The sequence below is a fragment of the Dromiciops gliroides genome, chromosome 3 (genome assembly GCF_019393635.1).
Source record: "Dromiciops gliroides isolate mDroGli1 chromosome 3, mDroGli1.pri, whole genome shotgun sequence".
NCBI lineage: Eukaryota > Metazoa > Chordata > Mammalia > Microbiotheria > Microbiotheriidae > Dromiciops > Dromiciops gliroides.
Window position 1 is genome coordinate 648,940,474 of NC_057863.1, and position 18,186 is coordinate 648,958,659.

Below are 18,186 nucleotides of genomic sequence, written 5' to 3' on the forward strand. Positions count from 1 at the left end.
AAAAGGAGTTGACCTCCATTAGAAGGACAGCTCAAAGGTTCTCCTTGAAAAGATAAAGAAAGAAGTCTTTGGTTGGAGCCATATCTCCCAAAGCCACCATTAGGTGATTAATGGTCCTTCTCAGGAAGGTGGTGCTTGGTGGCCCTTATGAAAGAACAGACTTGTGGGACTGACATTCCCAATAACGCTTTCTTAGCCAGAAGGGACAATTGGAGCAGAGCCAAGGCTTATCTGTGGATGTCCTCAGGCTTCATGTCTCCTCCCCAGGCCTCTAGGCCCCTCTCTGAGGTCTTTGGCCTGAAGGAGGGGGGTCTATTCTCCCCTTCCTGCTGCCAAAGTCTGCCGCAGGCTCCTTCCCCCCACCCCCTCCCCCCACACACCTAGTTTCACTTTCCATAACCCATTAAGATGTTAATAACTGCTCATCCTCCCTGCCCCTTTGGATCTATTTCCAGCCCCTCCTCCCTGTTCCTCTTGCTACTTCTCCATTCTTTCCCTCTTGGTCTACCTAGACCTTGCCTGTTTGGTTTGGGGAGCTGGGAACAGTTTAGGTCTAGTTCTTTGCGTCATAAGAAATGGGAAAGTGAAGAATCTGAGAGAAACAGGTTGGGAGGAAGAGAGAGAAAAGACCCTGAGAAGAATAATGAGAACCAGGAAAGTTAGATCTGAGAAGCAGAAGTTTGGGGAGGGGAGGAAAAACAGGGCACTGGAAAAAGTGAAGAGACTGAAAGACAGTCCTGATTCTCTCTCACATTTTGGAAGACAGTCTGGGAACCCAGAGGGAACCCAATCCTATTGTCCAGTCTTTCTGGTGAACAGGAAACAGCTAAGTGTCCCAATCAGAGCCACTGCCCCCAGGACTCCAATCACAAAACCAGCAATGGCATTTCCTGAGAGTGAGAACTCATTACCTTTTCTTCAGAACTGTTTTGTGGTGCAGAAACCAGAAAAGGGGAGCTCCAAATGTTACTGAGTGGCAGAAGAAAGATTAGCAACCTCAGAAAACAGTCCCTGTAGGATCCATGTAACCCACAGATTGGGCATCCCTGGGCTGGGGCATATTACCCATGATAAATCTTCCAGTACTTGGAGATAACTCTTCTATTCCCCTTGTCTCCTCTTCTCCATGCTAAGCATCCCTCATTCCTTAGTCTTTGTAGGCAAGTGTACATTTGGCATTAGAACAACATGGCCTGGGGCAGGTAGATGGCACAGTGGATAAAGCACTGGTCTTGGATTCAGGAGGACCTGAGTTCAAATCTGAACTCAAACACTTGACACTTACTAGCTGTGTGACCCTGGGCAAGTCACTTAACTCATTGCCCTGCAAAAACAAACAACAAACAAAAACAAAAAAACCCAACATGGTCTGGCAAAAATTGGAAATTGAAGGGATGCCCATCAATTGGGGAATGGCTAAATAAGTTGTGGTATATGAATGTAATGGAATATTATTGTGCTGTAAAAAATGATAAGCAGGTGGATTTCAGAAAAACCCAGAAAGACTTACATGAATTGATGCTGAGTGAAATGAGAAGAACCAACAGAACGTTGTACATAGAATCAACAACATGGTGTGATGATCAACTGTGATAGACGACTCTTCTGAGCAATACAATGATCCAAGACAGTGACAAAAGATTCATGGTAGAAATGCCCTCCACGTTCAGAAAAAGAACTATGAAGTCTGAGTGCAGATTGAAGCATATTTTCACTTTTGTTGTTGCTTTTGTTGTTGTTGTTGTTGTTCTTTTTTGCATTTTTTCCCCTTTTGTTCTGATTCTTCTCTTAGAACATGACTAATGTGGAAATATGTTTTAAATGATTGTAATATATAACCTATATCAGATTGCTTGCTGGCTTTGATAGGAGGGAGGGAAGAGGGGATAGGAGAAAAATTTGGAAATAAAAAATATCTTTATATGTAATTGGAAAAACATTAAATCAAATTTAAAAACATAAATAAAAAGTTAGATTTCTATTAAAAAGAACAAGACCAGAGTTGTCTCTGTAATAGATTTTGAATGTCATCTTATTTTCAGGATGAAAAAAAATGGAGGCTCCCAGAGGCTGAGTGATTCATACAAGGTCCATTGAGTTGGAACCTAGTCATCCTCGCTCTGAAGCCAGTCTTTCTTCAGTGCACCCCAAGTTCTCTCTCTCTGAGGACCTGGTCTCCTTATAGACATGGGAAGACTTGGCAGGTGGACACTGCTGAGCTCAGAGCTACTTTCTTATAGGCACCTCCTTCCTCAGGTGTAAACTATTGAGGGATTGTAAGCTTCTGTGAATCCAACCAATTTGTCCCTCTCATCTGTTGACAGTGGAGAAGAGGGGCTTTCCTGGGAGGCCTTGGAGAGGCAGCTGGGGAAGATCACCAGAAATACATCCAAAATGCAGAAACGAGGAAGCACTGGATCATTTATTTTTAATTTCAGAGTAAACAGTGTCTGTTAGCAGTTGGGACTGAGCCATGGCAGGTGGTTTCTGGGCACTGAAGTTCACACAGGCATAGGATACTTCCTCAGTCTGCAAGACAGAAAGTGGGATCAGTGAGGGGCACACTGCACAAAGGAAGAAGTATCACCCCTCTGGGCCCTTCCAACAGATGGAATCTAATAACCACAGACTCATCAGGGCTGGAAATGACAGCATCTGCTCTAACTGGAACCTGGAACACAGACCTCCTCTAAGGCACCCCCTAATCAGTGACTGTCCAGGCTATACTTGAAGTCCTTCAGTAACAAGGAGCTCACTATCTCCTGAGGTAGTCCACTCAACTTTCGAATTGTATTTATTTAATCATTTCTCTTTTTTTGCGGGGCAATGAGGGTTAAGTGACTTACCCAAGGTCACACAGTTAGAAAGTGTCAAATGTCTGAGGCTGGATTTGAACTCAGGTCCTCCTGAATCCAGGGCCAGTGCTTTATCCATTGCGCCACCTAGATGCCCCTATTTAATCATTTTCAGTCTTATTTGATTCTTCATGGCCCATTTTTGCATTTTCTTGGCAAAGATAATGGAGTAGTTTGCCATTCCCTTCTCAAGCTCATTTAACAGATGGAGAAACTGAGGTAAACATGATTAATTGAGTTGCCCAGGGTCACACAGCTAGTAAATATATGAACTTTTGAATAGTTCTTTGTTTTTAAGGGAGGCCATTTTCCTTTTATGAATGTATGACTTTTTGTGATACTGAACCATACTGACTATCTATTTCCTCTCTGAATTCTCTTGTTTTGCACATGGTCCTGGACAGGGCAGGGCTATGCCCTATTTATGTGTCCCTACTAAAGAGTCTTCCAGATGAAAAGACCAAGAGTCAGCTAAGTGAAACAGTGGATAGAACACTGAGCCTGGAGTAAGGAAGACCTGAGTTCAAATCTGGCACCAGACACTTAATAGCTCTGTGACCCTGGGCAAGTCACTTAACCTCTCTTTCCCTTAATCCACTGGAGAAGAAAATGGGAAACCAATGTGGTATCTTTGCCAAGAAGACCCCATTGGCAATATTGGCAGGCTTTATCCCATGGCACGATGAAGGGTCAGATAACTGAAGAACCCTACAGAACACAGGGCCTTGTACTGAGCAAGTTGTTGAGAAAGTGGTTTTGTGATGGAAGTGAATGCACCTGTGTGGCCCAGGTGAGCTGGAGGAGCAGCTTCTTAGGGCATGAATGTGTGTGTGGAGTGACAAGAAGAGGGTCAGGGAGGTGGGAGGTATGGGGGACAGAGGGTGAGTCCTCTCCCTGCTTCTAATCAGCCTGTTTCCTCACCAGTCAAATGAGGATAATGCTCATGCTATTGGGACAAATGGGAGGATAATGCTTTGGAGACTTTAAAGTGCTATGTTATGTCTATGTAAGCTTTTATAATTGTTATCATCAAGCTTCTGTGTACCCAGTTTTATGACAGATTCATCCCCTGGTGGGCAGGATAAAGCTTACCCCATTAGGTGAGCTATCAGAGCACGTCTGACCTGGAAAAGCAGAGGGACAGCAGTTAGAAATCAGCAGCAGGTCTGTCCTGGGCAGTAAGCAGAGGGAGCCCACCTCACCCTCTTCCTCATTTCCTGTCCTGGCCCAGGATTCTCACCTTCTTCCCAGGGAAAAAGAAAGTGGGAGAAGGAGAAGGCTGTGGGAGAGACTTGGGGATTTTAGACTGACCACCAACCTCAGGGGGAAATGCTTCCTCAGTGTTCACAGTCCTGGACCATCAGTCTCGGCAGCAGAGACTTGGCATGGGGAGCTGCCTGGTTAGCCCATTTCACATTTCCCCCTCTCCATAGAAGCCTCAAAGTGATTCTGATTTCCCTTTATATAGACTCCTCAGAAGCAATTTCTAGTGAAGAGGAGAGGCAGGAGGATCCCAGAGCACCCACAGGAAAGCCCACCAAAGGAAGAGACCCACATCCCATGCACGGCACCCTGAACAAGGGGGAGGAACAAGCCTGAGGACATGTCTCCTGGAAACAGGTCCCTGGGCTGCAGGCCTGACTTGGCCAGCTCGGGATGAATGCTTCTGCTGGCCTGTGGCTCAGAGGAGTGTCAGGGCCGGGAGGGGACACTCCCAGGTCCCCTTTGTAAGTTAGATCAGGAGGGGCCTGGCCCTGGGAAGACAAAGCCCCCCAAAGAGGAGAAGGCACAAGACTGGATGCTGGAGGAGTCTTTCAGGGCAAGGGACCCCCAGGAGAACCCAATGGCCACTACATGGGCTGGTCATTGCCTTACTTACTGTGGTTGGGTGCTGAGGACTTTTTCTCTGTAAGATGATGTTCACTGGCCCTGAAAGATATGAGATATGATGTGGTTGAGATCTCAATCAGAACAACTGAGCCCCCTGAGCCAGAAGAACACTTGGAGCATAAAAACTTGTCTTTGGATCGCCTTAGATTTCATGTGCCCTCCGCGTGTTCCTAGGTTTCTTTTCCCTCTGACAGGGCTTATCCCTGAAGGACAACCTCCTTCCTGTTCGTTTCTTCACCCCTAGGTGCTATGATTCTCCTTCTCAGCTTGTCCGTGCAGTCTGGATTGCCTTCAGGGACCTCTTCTCTCACTTGGTTTCTCACTAGGCTGTGAGTAGTGACATCCATCCTTTCTCCCTGATTCCCCTTCCAGTCTCTACCTCTCTGCCTTCTTGGATCTCAGTCCATTTGTTTGAGGATTTAAGAAAAATGGTTTGGTCTAGTCTCCACCCCAAGGGGAAATGAATTCTTGTTTCCAAGAGGCAATTATGTGTGAGGGGTGGGGGATGATGAAAACCCAGAGGAGGAGACCACCCAAGGAAGTAGTGCTGAAAAGGAGTTTGGGAAAGGGAGGTAGACCAGGTCCAGCAGAGGGTACAGGGTATAGAAAACCATGATCTTTTCCCCATTCAGGGAGACAGACCAGGAGGGAGAATAACCATAGGAAGCATCATTCTACCCTTCATTCCTTTTGATGAACAGGAAATAGATGAGGGCTCCCATCAAAGTCACTCCAAGTAGGGCTCCAATCACAATGCCAGCGATGACCCCTCCAGAGAGTGAAGAGTCATTCCCTCTTCCTGTGGACTTCCCAGCTGTGGACAGAGAAGAGGAAAAGAACCTTGCATGTGTTTGAAGGGTCTCCAACATGAGTGCCCAGCACTTGGGCATAGTGTGTAGCACTCTTTAAATACTTAATAAATGCTTGTTGATTGATGAAGGAGACTTGACTGTGTTCCTCAGACCCTAGGTATCTTCTTGGCAAGGTCACATTGCAGCGTGTCTGGCAAAAATATCAGTGACACCTAAAATTTGGTACAATAATTCATTGTCTCTGGTCTCTTTCAGTATAATTCAGTTTCCCCGCTTATTTTTTAATCAATTCCATTTTTGCTATTAGCCTATCTCAAATCATGATTACTACTGTGCTATTTTGAGTTCAGCTGAAGCATAATAGATTTTGCTCCAGACCCTTAATTTTAACTCTGTGAATCTTTATATTTAGAATGTTTTCCTTATAGATTACATTGTTTGTTTTTTGCTTTCTAATCCACTCTGCTAACCTCTTCTGTTTTGTTGGTGGTAAGTTAATCTAATTTACATTCATAATTATAATAATTAATTGTGTATTTTCCTCCATTTTGTTTTCTTATACTTTTTCCTGTCATTACTCCCTCTTTCTTTTATGAAGAAGAGGAAAGTGAGAGAGGGAATATTTGGAAGGCATCTTTTTCATTAAAGACCCATTTTCCCCCATCATGATTATACTTAGTTTTGTTGGGTATGCTATTTTTGGTTGTAAACCTATAATTTTGCCTTTTGTAGTATCATATTCCAACATCCCCACTTCTTTAAAGTGATTGCTGCTAAATTTTGTGCGATCCTTACTGTGACTCCTGGGTACTTGAATATTTTCTTTATAGATATTAACAATGGGGTTTTTTTTGTTTGTTTGTTTGACCTCAAAGCACTGGATTTTGGCTATGGATGTTCTTAGGAGGTTTTCATTTAATATTTATTTCAGGAGGAGAAATTTTTCTATTTTCACTTTGCCTTCTGCTCCTTCTAATTCTGGGTTGTTTTTTTTTTTCATGATTTCTTGAAATTTGATGTCCAAAATCTTTTTTGTTGGTTCATTCAGATTTGTCCTTAATATAGTTTCAGGTGATTTTTTTCTTTGAGATACCTTATACTTCTTCCTCTTCTTCCTCCTCTGCCTCCATCTTGTATTATATATATATATATATATATATATATATATTTATATATATATATATTTCTTGTTTTATCATGGGCTTATTAATTTCTCTTTGATTCATTCTAATTTTCAGGGACTCTATTACTTAACTTTTGAATCTTTTTTACTAAATTGTCAATTCTCCTTTTAAGTCTTTTCTAGTAAGGTAGCTAGGAAGGTAGAGTGGATCAAGTACTAGACCTGGAGTCAAGAAGGTCTTAATTCAAATCTGGCCTCAGACACTTTCCAGTTGTGTGATCCTGGACAAGTTCCTTAACTTGTTTGCCTCAGTTTCCTCATTTGTAAAAAGAGAATAATAATACTGTTGATCTCATTGGATTCTTGTGAGGATTCAATGAGGCAACACTTGTAAAGTACTTTGTAAACATTAATGTTCTATATGCTATAAATGCTAACTATAGAATAATTTTAAACTTAAATTTTTTTTAAATTTCTTCTAGGAATTTTAGTTGACCTTGTGCCCAAACTCTATTTTTTTTATTTGAGAGTTTGCTTGTAGTTATTTTGATGTAATTTTCCCCCTAGGTTTACATTTTGGGCATTCCTGTCTCATTGATAGCTTTCTTTCATGGTAGTATTTTTACTTTATTCAATACTCTTGCCTTACTTCTTGAATTGGTACTTTGTTTTTAGTGCCAGGACCTGCACACTTCTGGAAGAAAAATCTAAGCCTTATTTAATATTGGTTAGTATTCTCTGGTATCTTGCTGCTTCTTTCTCTAGGTATTCAGTGTTGTGTTTTTTGAGGACATTAGGAGTGGCTCAGAATGGTAACCTGCTAACTTTCAGTGTGCACAAAGTATTCTTATCTAGGGTGGATTCTGATCACTGTCCTCCTTGTGTGAATTTCACAAGCTCTTGCCTTAGATTTGGGTCTTAGCAACATCACTTCAGACTTGTCCCTAGTTGGGTTCCAGTACACCGTTGCTGGCCACAGCACCTGTCAGCTAGCTAAAATTCTCTGTTGGTGTAGAATTACAGGCTTCCCCTTGTTCTGAGATCTCTGTCCTAGTTACTCAGCTATAGGCCTCAGAGCCAAAGGTGCTCCCAACCCTCAGCACAGATCCCATTTTCTGCAGTGATTCTGTGACCTATCTCTGGAATCAGACTTCAGAGCTGCCCATTAGCTCCTCTTGTTACTCCCTGCCCAGTGCCAAATTCATTTCTACTGAACTCCTGACCATTTCTTTCCCAAGTACATAGCCTATGGCCTCATTGAGTTTCAAGTTGTTTTGTCATCTTCCTAGTTAGTCCATGTGCCCAAACTTTGGTCTCTGTAACTCTTCTGACCTGGGCAGGAAAAAAATGACTCACTGGGTTTTTTTCTTGATCTTTTGTTCTTTCCAGACCTTTGCTAGAGTGGTTGTGATATAGAGCTAAACCAGAGATATTCTTTCTCCTCTCCCTTCTGCTACCTTATTTTATCTCTCATTGATAAAAGATTCTATAAAAGCATTTGTATAATGACTCCTGCCCACCCACAGCTCTGTTTGCTATATTCTCAATACCTTAGATTGGAGCTAAACCCAATTCTTCCTGGAAGTGAGGGACTGGAAAGCAACTTTAGAATGTCCAGATTTTTACACATAAATGTTGTTTGGGCCAAGTCACAAATGAAGTAGAGATATGACATTAGTAACATTAAACAGAACTCTGAGACTTGAGTGTGAGGTTCAATCTTACTGGTCTTACTGGTCAATACTGCCCAGTATTGTTGAATGGCACACCAACCAGATTTGAATGCAATCATCTCATCCTCCCTGCAAATTAGGCTGCAAGGACTCCCTTTTACCTACTGAAGAAACTTTGGTATTCTAAGGCTGGCACTCAAGACTTTTCCCAGAATGGCAGTGGCCAAGCATTGTCTGCTAAGGCTATATTGGTCTACATTCCACCCTCAGACTCACACTGCACTTTCCCAACTCTGAACCTTGGTTCAGGCTATTTTTTCAAAGAAACAAAATATTCTCCCCTTTGACTTGTTAAACTCCCCCACCCATCTTTTTTTAAATGGAAATGATAGCTCTTCTATGAAACCTGACCCGATTTCTACCAACTCCTACTGGAATGATCTTTTCCCCCCAGGTCTCCCACAGCACTTTATTTTGTAGCCATAGTCTAAGTATGTATAACATGTAATATTGTGCATCAGTTACCCATGTTGGGCTCTGATCCTTCTACTAGACTATAAGGTCCCTAAGAATAAGAATGGAATCATAGCTAAACCTTGTATTTCTCTCAATGCCTGGCACAGTGCTCTGCACAAGGTCCCACCTGTTATGGGCCTAGCACCCCAGAAGTTTTCTGGGGTACATCAAAGAACCTTCTCCTTGAGAAACTAAACCAAAGGATAGACACACCTAAAGAGATAAGGGGCACTGGATTGGGACTGAGCTATCCCCAGGACCACCACCCTTCATTCTAGTCTCCCACACCTCATGGGGAGATAAGATTAGGTGTGGTTACTGCCTTTGTGGTGGGAAGAGGAGACAGATGGCTTGAGAGATCCAAAGCCACCCCTCACCCAACTCCCCCAGCCACCACCAGTGGAAGATGATCCTCCCTCAATAAGGGAACTTTCCACAGTCAAATGATCACCTCCATCAGTCCTCTATAAAAGTATTTGCCTGTCTCCTGCTAGAGGAGATTGGTATCTCAGAGCCACACTCTGTGCCATGCCTTCTCCCCATAAGAAGAAGTCCAAGGATTTCTCTCTTGGTTTCCCTTCCCAAGACCCTAAAAAAAAACTATTATATTATCTTATTGGATTTGTGTGCAAGAAGATGTAATTCTTTAAAGAGGAATTCCTAAGGACCCCTACACCTATCCCAAACCCCCACCCTATTTCCCCACAACATAATTGGTGCCCAACATTGAAGGGTACAGGAAATTTCCTCTTTTCTCTTGGCACACATAACCTGGAGGTAGGAACCTCCTTTTTGGGTTTCTTTTCTCCCTCTCCCACCTGACTCAACCTCCCATTTGAGTCACAGAGAAGTAGAGATAGTCAGCTTTTGCATGCTACAGCAATGGGCAGCCTGGGTCTCCCTCCCTTTCCAAAAGCCCAGCCAGATGGCCGAACCACACTCAGACCCTTGGACTTCATGTTTCTGGGTAAGAATTTTTGCCCATGAGATGGGCATCCAGCATCTCTCTCCCTTGAGAAAGCGCAACCTAATGTCTGAACCACATTCAAATCATTCTCCTTAGACAGGACAATATCTGGGTACAGCCATGGGGCCAAAAGGGAGTGTTCTGAAAGGTTCACTGCTGGGGTGCATCCTAAGAGATTGGACTAAATTAGAACTTACAAATTTGATAAAGAGATGCATTATCTATTATTGTACCACTGTTTGGCCAAAATATCAGTTGGAATCCCAAGAAAATTGGCCTTTAAATGGAACTTTCAACTATAATACCATTTTGCAATTGGACAAGTTTTGCAGGCATGAAGGGAAATGGACAGGGATTCCATTCATCCTGGCCTTTATGGCTTTAAGCCAGAAGTCAAAAGGAAAGAAACAGAACAGAATATGCCCAGAAAACCAACTAAACCCAAGGAGGCTATCAATAACCCGAAAAGTCCTCCTTCCTCACAGGAATTCAATGATTTCTTGGATGACTATCTCCTGCTGATAGAAAATCACTGCAAGTCCAAGCAATTAGCTAACCTTTCTGGAACACCCTCCTCCTCTGGGACCCCATCCCCCCCCTGCTCCTCAGCCTCATTCCCTGCCTGTTCCTTACTTCACCCTTCTTTCCCATCTGTTTGCATTCCTATTGGTCAACCCCTGTCATACCACTCTATGACTGGGACTCTTCTTTGCCCACTGGGTGATCTCAGAACCAATCACCTGTGCCCTCCACAGCCAAGCTCTGGGCACACTGGGAGTGGACATCAGTACTCTCCTATTTGCCCCACCCAATAGCTGTCTCTACAATATACAATATATCCAGTTGTACCCCTCACAGCTGTACCCCGTCACAATCTGGGGGAGCTCCAATATGTTCCCTATTCTCCTATTTTTTTTCCATTCAGCAGCTGCTCCCATCTGCATTCCCTAATCTGCAGTTGCCTACTCCCATTCCCCCAGTCCGATTTACCTCTCCTCCACCCACTCCACAGCCAAAGACTGCTACCCCTCCCCCACCCACTCCACAGACTAATCTGGCTCCTCCATCTGACTCTCTGCATGTGACTATACCTATTCCATCAGCCCCCTCATTCTCTCCCCAATCCATTTCACCCAGGTCCCTACCAGCATCTTCCACTGCTCCCCTGCTTCCATTAAGGGAATTTCCCATTGGGAAGGGTATAACCCTAGTACATGTTCCTTTTTCCATGAGCAGTTTGTCTCAGATTAAAGAGAAGTTGGGGTGTTACTCAGAGAATCCCACAAAGTTCATAGATAGCTTTAAGTCTGTGACAATGCAGTTTGACATTTCCTGGACTGACTTGCAAATTATTCTTGTCATATGTTTTCCCCTCATGAGAAAAAAACAGATTTGGGACCTGGCTGTACAAGTGGGAGATAAATACTTGCAGGTTGGAAATTGGGCTGGAGTTCCTGGAACTACAGCTGTTCTAACTGTAGATCCAAGCTGGGACTATCATGATAGAGAAGACAGGGCCCATAGAAACCACATGATCAAATGCTTTGTTGAGGGAATGAGAAGGGGGATTAAGAAACAAGTCAATTATGAGAAATTGAAGGAGATCACACAGAGGCCAGAGGAAAATCCATCTCTTTTCATGGGTTGCCTGCATGGACTCTGAAAAAATACACTAATCTAGATCCAGAAAGGGATGTAGGAATAACAGTCCTCAATATACATTTTATTAGCCAATTTGCTCCTGACATTAGGAGAAAACTCCAGAAATTAGACTGGGACTCCCAAACTCCATCCTCACAACTCCTTGATGTTGCTTTTAAGATTTTTTTATAACAGGGACCTTGCAGTAGCCAAAGAAACAGAAAAGATGGCTCATGCCTGCTCCATAGAACAAGCCTTGCTAATAACAGCAGCCATCACGTCTGCTACCAGAAGATCTCCTGGTGGCTGAGATTCTGGCAGCTGCAGTAAACTGAGACACAGGAGTGGGAGATGCCCCACAAAGGTGAGGCCACCTCCCCTAACTCCTTGCCTCCAATGCAGCCCCTAGGAGTTTGGCTGAGTGAAAACCAGGCTCCCTGTAGTTTGGTCTCCTGGACAGCCCCTTGTTACTGACATTTCTATGGCCAAGCCCAGAGTCAAGCTGGATGTTGGAGGTAAGTCTATGGATGACTCAGGGGTGACCCCTGTCTTACTCTCTCATTCAGGTCCTACTCTTCCATCAAAACCGCAGGTTGTGAGGACTGGGGGAAGACCCCTTAAATGTAGGCTGATACTTCCTTTAATGTGTAAGCATGAGGATCACAAATTCCTTCATCCCTTCCTGGTTTTACCTTCTTCACCTTGACCCTTATTAGGTCATGATGTCAAGAAAAAGCAAGCTCAGTGAGAAGTTCCTAGCTTATCGGCTCTTAGTTCACTGCATAGACCAGAAGAAATAACCTGCAGCTATCTCACAGTTGTTGATCTGTTTACTGCTATTCTTAAAATCTTTCGTGGTAGAATAGTTAAAATTGGGAATTATTTGTAATGTGTAAAAGTTGCAAAGAAAATTTCTTTAGTCTAACCATTGAACTGCACAGAATTAAGCTTTGATCTGATTACTTAACTCTTGTAAGGCAGGCCACATCCTGTCTTGTGTTAAGCCTCCACTCAAAGAAAAGCAGCTGGAAAAAATGAAGAAGCTACACTTTCACTCCTTATCTGGTAAGTCCTTTTTGATTTTTTTGCCCTGGTCTCTTAAATTTTTGTTTAAGTCTGTTCCATCTAGGCTCAAGGATTCATCCTGATGGCAGCTACCCTCTGTGCCTTTGTGTCTCCTCCCACCCTCTGGACCTCACATCTTCTTGCACTCAGAACCAGGCCTTCCCCACTTTTCCCTACTTCCCCACTTCCCCTTCCCCAACCCCCACCATGATTTCTTCAACCCTGCTCAGCATGAAGTGGTTACAGAAGAATATTTGCCCCTTTTCCTTAGATATAGAGAAGTGGGGAATATTATGGGCCCAGGCCACCCCAGAAGTTCTTTGAGGTACATCAAAGAATCTTCTTCTTGGTTTTTTTTTTTTGAATCTTCTTCTTGAGAAACTAAACCAAAGGACAGACATACCTAAAGAGATAAGGGGCACTAGATCAGGACTGAGTTAGCTCTGGTACCACCACCCTTCATTCCAGTCTCCCTCACCCCTGAGGAGATAAGATTAGGTGTGGCTGCTGCCTTTGTGGCTTGAGGAACAGAGAGATGGCTTAAGAAATCCACAGCCCCTCCTCACCTCCTCTAGCCACTACCAGTGGGTGATGGTCCTCTCTCAATAAGGAAACTTTCCACAGTCAGATGATCACCCCCATCAGTCCTCTACAAAAGTACCTGCCTGTCTCCTGCTTGAGGGGATTGGTATCTCAGAGCCACACTCTGTACCATGCCTTCTCCCCATTAGAAGAAGTCCAAGAATTTCTCTCTTGGTTTTCCTACCCCAGCCCCTAAATAAACTATTATCTTATTCTATTGGATTTGTGTGCAAGAGGATATAATTCTTTAAAGAGGAATTCCTAAGAACCCTTACCCCAAATCCCCTACCCTATTTCCCCATAACACACCTAAATGTGTGTTGAATGAAGAAGGAACTTGTATTGTACATGAAAGTTTCTAAGATTATTATGAGAGACAGGGAGGTTGGTCTCTATTTCTACCAAGGACAAAATAGCAACAAATGGACTGACATTCACTAACAAATCTGACCACATTCCCTAGAACTAACTTCTCTCTTTATGTGACCTTTCTGAGTACACCTTGAAAAACTGCCCTCCTTAATGGGCCTGAGTGCCTCCTCCTGGCATCCCCACTTTGGCCAACCCAAAAAACTTCTCTGAGGGAAGGGAGAGACCACTTACCAACCACCTTGATTGTGACATTCTTAGATATGGATAAGTTGGTCACATTGTTATTTGCCAAACAGGTATATTTTCCTGAATCTTCCCAAGATACATTTTTGATGGCATAGGTGTCATTGCAGAAGTCAGGCTTCTTGGTGCTATTTACTTGCCATTCATACAAAGCATGTGGGTAAGACTCAACTTTACACTCTAAGACCAGTGGGTCATTGATTCTGACCTCAATTACCCCACTTTCAGTGTTTGGTAGGAGCATAATGTGCTCTGGTCCATCTGTGTAAAGAAGAAAAGGAGATGAGATGTGAGTCACTGTTGGACAAAGGATTGGAGAGGGAGGAGAGTCAGAGTCACTCACAGTTCACAGTCAGGTTGAGGGGGTCACTTCTGTTGGCACCAGTTTGATTCCAGGCTTCACACTGATAGGACCCAGCATCTTCCCTCTTTGCACTCTTGATGGTGAGGGTCTGGTTATCCTCAGACATATTCATCCTCTCACTGAGTAACAGGGAAGTGTTATTGCAGAACCACAGAATGTTCATCCCCTCATTGTCTGTGCTACATGTGAAAACCACAGTGCCATTCTCTGTGATGTTGGTACTGTTGGCACTGATGTTAGGTTTGGATGGTGTTTCTGCAGAGAGAAATGTGTAAGTAACTGGACTGTGACTTCACTAGGTCATGTATTTATAACAAAAACCCACCCAAATCCCATGCCCAAATGCTTCCATTACAGACATATGACAATGATCTCTCATACCATGGGGAGGAAGATGTCCCCTGGTTCAATAGTTGTGCTAATAAAGAAGGAAGCACAGGGGATGGAGTGTGTGTCCTGGACCATCCTCTCTTGGAGACATATACCAATTAGTGACTAATGTGGGGATAGGAGTAGGGAACAAGCATTTATAAACTGCCTACTACGTGCCTGGCACACAGTAGGGTCCATATAAATGCTATTTTTATCTTCATTATTATGATTATTTTTATTGTCAAGCAGTGTGTTTAATACATAATCTAATTTCATCTACTCAACAACCTTGGAAGGTAGGGGATATTATTCTTTCCATTTAACAGTTCAGGAAACTGAGACAGGTAGAGTTTAAGTGACTTGTCCATAGTTACACAGCTAGTAAGTGCTGGTGGCTGGATTTTTACCACAATGGCATAAGGCATCTAGGGCCTTCAGTGGATGGAATCTTAGACATGGCTGTCCGGAAGGTCTGAATTTGAATCCTGCCTCAGCTACAGACTATCTGTGTGACTCTAGCCAAGTCACTACACTGTGTCCCATAAGAGAAGCCTGGGCCCCTGGGTCATGATCTCTCCTCCAGAAAATGGAGGCATTACAGACTTCCTTCCTCTGGGGTCCCTTTCCCAATACTCAGAGTCTCATATTGACAGGCATACACCTGGTCCCAGGCACCCAAGCAGCCAGACTTCTGGTTCTAGGGGAATAGGTAGTCTAGACTTCAGCTCTGCTGGGTCCAGCTGACAAGAGAGTGTCAGTGACTGTCCCTGCCCTGAAAATTGCCCTGAAATTCTAGAAGCAGAAGCTTAAATAGAAATTGAAAGAATCCACCAATAACCTCCTGAAAGAGATCCCAAAAGGAAAACTACCAGGAATATTATAGCCAAATTCCAGAGCTCCCAGGTCAAGGAGAAAATATTGCAAATTGCCAAGAAGAAAGAATTCAAGTACTGTGGAGCCCCAGTCAGGATAGCACAAGATTTAGCAGCTTCTACATTAAAGGACTGGAGGTCATGGAATATAATATTCCAGAGAGCAAAGGAATTGGGATTACAATCAAGAATCACCTACGCAGCAAAACTAAGTATAATCTTTCGGAGGAAAAACATGGGACTTCAAGGAAAAAGAGGACTTTCAGGTATTTGTGATGAAAAGACCTGAACTGAATGGCAAATTTGACTTCCAAATACAAGACCCTGGAGAACCATAAAAAATTGGAGTTGAGGGACATACCTGTAATCATGCAGTGGGTGACTGTCTTGTGTCTGAGGCTGGGTTTTGACTGGGGTCCACCTGGGTCTGGGGTGGATGCTTTGTCCACTGTGCCACCTAGCTGCCCCATGATGATATCTTTAGGGTAAAATTGAGGGTTGAAAGAAATGCACTGGAGGAGGGGGAAAGGCAGAGGTAGCATGGGGTGAAATCCCACGTGAAAGAAACAGGAAAGGACTTAAGGAGTGGGGGAAGAGATGGGGGAGGAGCAGGGCAGTAAATGAATTTTACACTCATCAGAATAGACTCAAAGACCTTAATCTCATCAGAGTTGGCTCAAAGAGGGATTAACACACACAACTGGATGGAGTAATCTATTTAATCTGGGCAGGAAATGAGCCTAACACTTCCTAACACTCATAAGAATTGGCTCAAAGACCTCAATCTTATCAGAATTGGCTCAAGGAGGGAATAACATACACACTCAATTGGGTGGAGTAATCTCTCTAACCCTGCAAGAAAATAGGGGATAAAAAGAGAGGGGCAAAAGAAGGAAGGGCAGATTGGGGGAGGGGACAGACAGAAGCAAATCCCTTCTGAATAGGGATAGGGTGAAAGAAGATAGATAATAGATAATATCATGGGGAAGGGAATAGGATGGAGGGAAATAGTTAACAATAGTAATCATAGAAAAAGAGAAAAAGGGGGAAAATTGTCCAAAAAAAATTTATAGCAAATCTTTGTGGTGGCTAAGAATTGGGAATCAAGGGAATGTCCATCAATTGAGGAATGACTGAAGAAGCTGTGATATATGATTATAGTGGAATGGTATTGTGCTATAGGAAATGACAAACAGGATAATACCAAAAAAACCTGGAAAGACTCATATGAAGTGATGTATAGTGAAGTGAGCAGAACTGGGAGGACATTGTGCATAATGACAGCAGTATTGTTTGATGAGAAATTGTGATCCAAGATAATCCCAAGGGAATAATGATGAAGCATACTATCCACTCCCATAGAAAGTACTAATAAAAAGAGCCCTTGTGGATTGTACATGCATAACCTGTATCAGATTGGTTGCTGTCTTGTGGAGGGGGAAAGAAAGGGAGGGAGGGAGAAAAATTTGGAACTCTAAATCTTATGAAAATTAATGTTGAAAACTACCTTTACGTGTAACTGGAAAAAATAAAATAAACGTTTGCTGCATTGAAAACAAACAAACAAACAAATAAATAAATAAATGTCTTGGGGCAGGTGAACTTTAGGAAGAGGCTGCCTGACTCAGGCACAAGGGGAGTTGGCCAGGGGTCATTTTGAGGCCTCAGTGACCCCTCCTTATTTCACAGGCTGGAAAAGCTGAGACACAGAAGGAAGTTGTCCCCTAAATACTGACTGTTCCTACCAACCACCTTTACCTCCCAAGGTTTCCTGGGTTCCCAGCCTCTCTAAAGAGCTCTATCTAGGCTTGGGGCTTGGACAAGATAAGAGAGAATGAGCCAGTGTCCAGCTGACACTCCTCCTCCAACACCCTTCTGTAATGATTGGAATGACGCCACCTACTGGAGACTTGCTGTGGGAAAGCTCCACCATGAGGAAAATGCCTCAGAGGCATTGTGGCTTTTCCTTGGCGTCAGGAAATGACGTTTGCTCATGGGGGCTGTCTATCAAGGCTACCAGCCAATCAACTTGAGGAGCCTCCTATGGTCTGGGAGGAGACAGGAAGGAGGAAAGGGAGCCTGCGCAGAGAGCTCTGGGGCTTTTTGGCTTCCTGATTTGATGGTGGTGGCGGCAGAGGACTTCACAGGAAATTTGAGGAAAGATAGGAATGCCAGGCTGTTAGAATTCTGTTCTCAATCTTTTTCTTTCTATTTTCCAATAAACCCTTAAAAACCTAAACTCGTTTTATCAGTGATTTTTAGTCAGTTTCCCCCAAAACTGGGGGAACAGATTAGAATCCACATTTAGAATCTTAAATTACACACTTCTTTGTCCCTCCTGCCCTCAGACTTCCTAGAGTTAATTGGGAGCCTCTAAGGGGCTCTGAGCTCAGCCTACTCCCTTATGGGGATGTAGGCCTTCATGGCAAAGGTAGGAATGCACAGAATCCTCAGTCCAATGGGAAGCAGAGCTGCTCTTCTCACCCCACCTTGGTCCTGGCTGACTTAGACCTCCAGACATTCCCTGGGGCTAATCCCCCTGGACTGCTCCTAGTTTTCTGAGTGACTACATGAAAGGTGGCTAGGACAATTTAGCCCACAATGAAGTCCTCTGTGGACCCACCTGGGAGAGGGGAGAAGCCCTTTAGTCCCCTCTGTCCTTGGGGCCTCAGTAGCTAGGGACCTCTGAGCTTTAATGTACACTCTGTGAGGAATCAGCAGGCAGGCTAAGTTTGGGGGTGCAACCATTCTTGAACTCTTTCCTGTGGGGGTGGCTTATAGTCTTGATTTTCTCTGCTACCTCAGTAAGGAACTTCAGGGAGCCCATGTAGAGTATTGC

The 18,186-nt window shown here is 43.7% G+C and overlaps 1 protein-coding gene across 1 annotated transcript in view; it reads right to left on the reverse strand.

The window, feature by feature from the left end:
• Positions 1-1,904: 1,904 nt before the first annotated feature.
• LOC122751751 (carcinoembryonic antigen-related cell adhesion molecule 6-like) overlaps positions 1,905-18,186 on the reverse strand; it is a 17,798-nt gene continuing 1,516 nt past the window's right edge. The window contains exons 3-8 of the mRNA XM_043998911.1: positions 14,083-14,358; positions 13,728-14,000; positions 5,424-5,559; positions 4,735-4,784; positions 3,948-3,979; positions 1,905-2,529 (exon numbers count right to left, since the gene is read on the reverse strand). Of these exons, the coding sequence (XP_043854846.1) occupies positions 2,419-2,529; positions 3,948-3,979; positions 4,735-4,784; positions 5,424-5,559; positions 13,728-14,000; positions 14,083-14,358 (878 nt within the window). The 3' untranslated portion in view covers positions 1,905-2,418. The remainder of the gene's footprint in view (positions 2,530-3,947; positions 3,980-4,734; positions 4,785-5,423; positions 5,560-13,727; positions 14,001-14,082; positions 14,359-18,186) is intronic.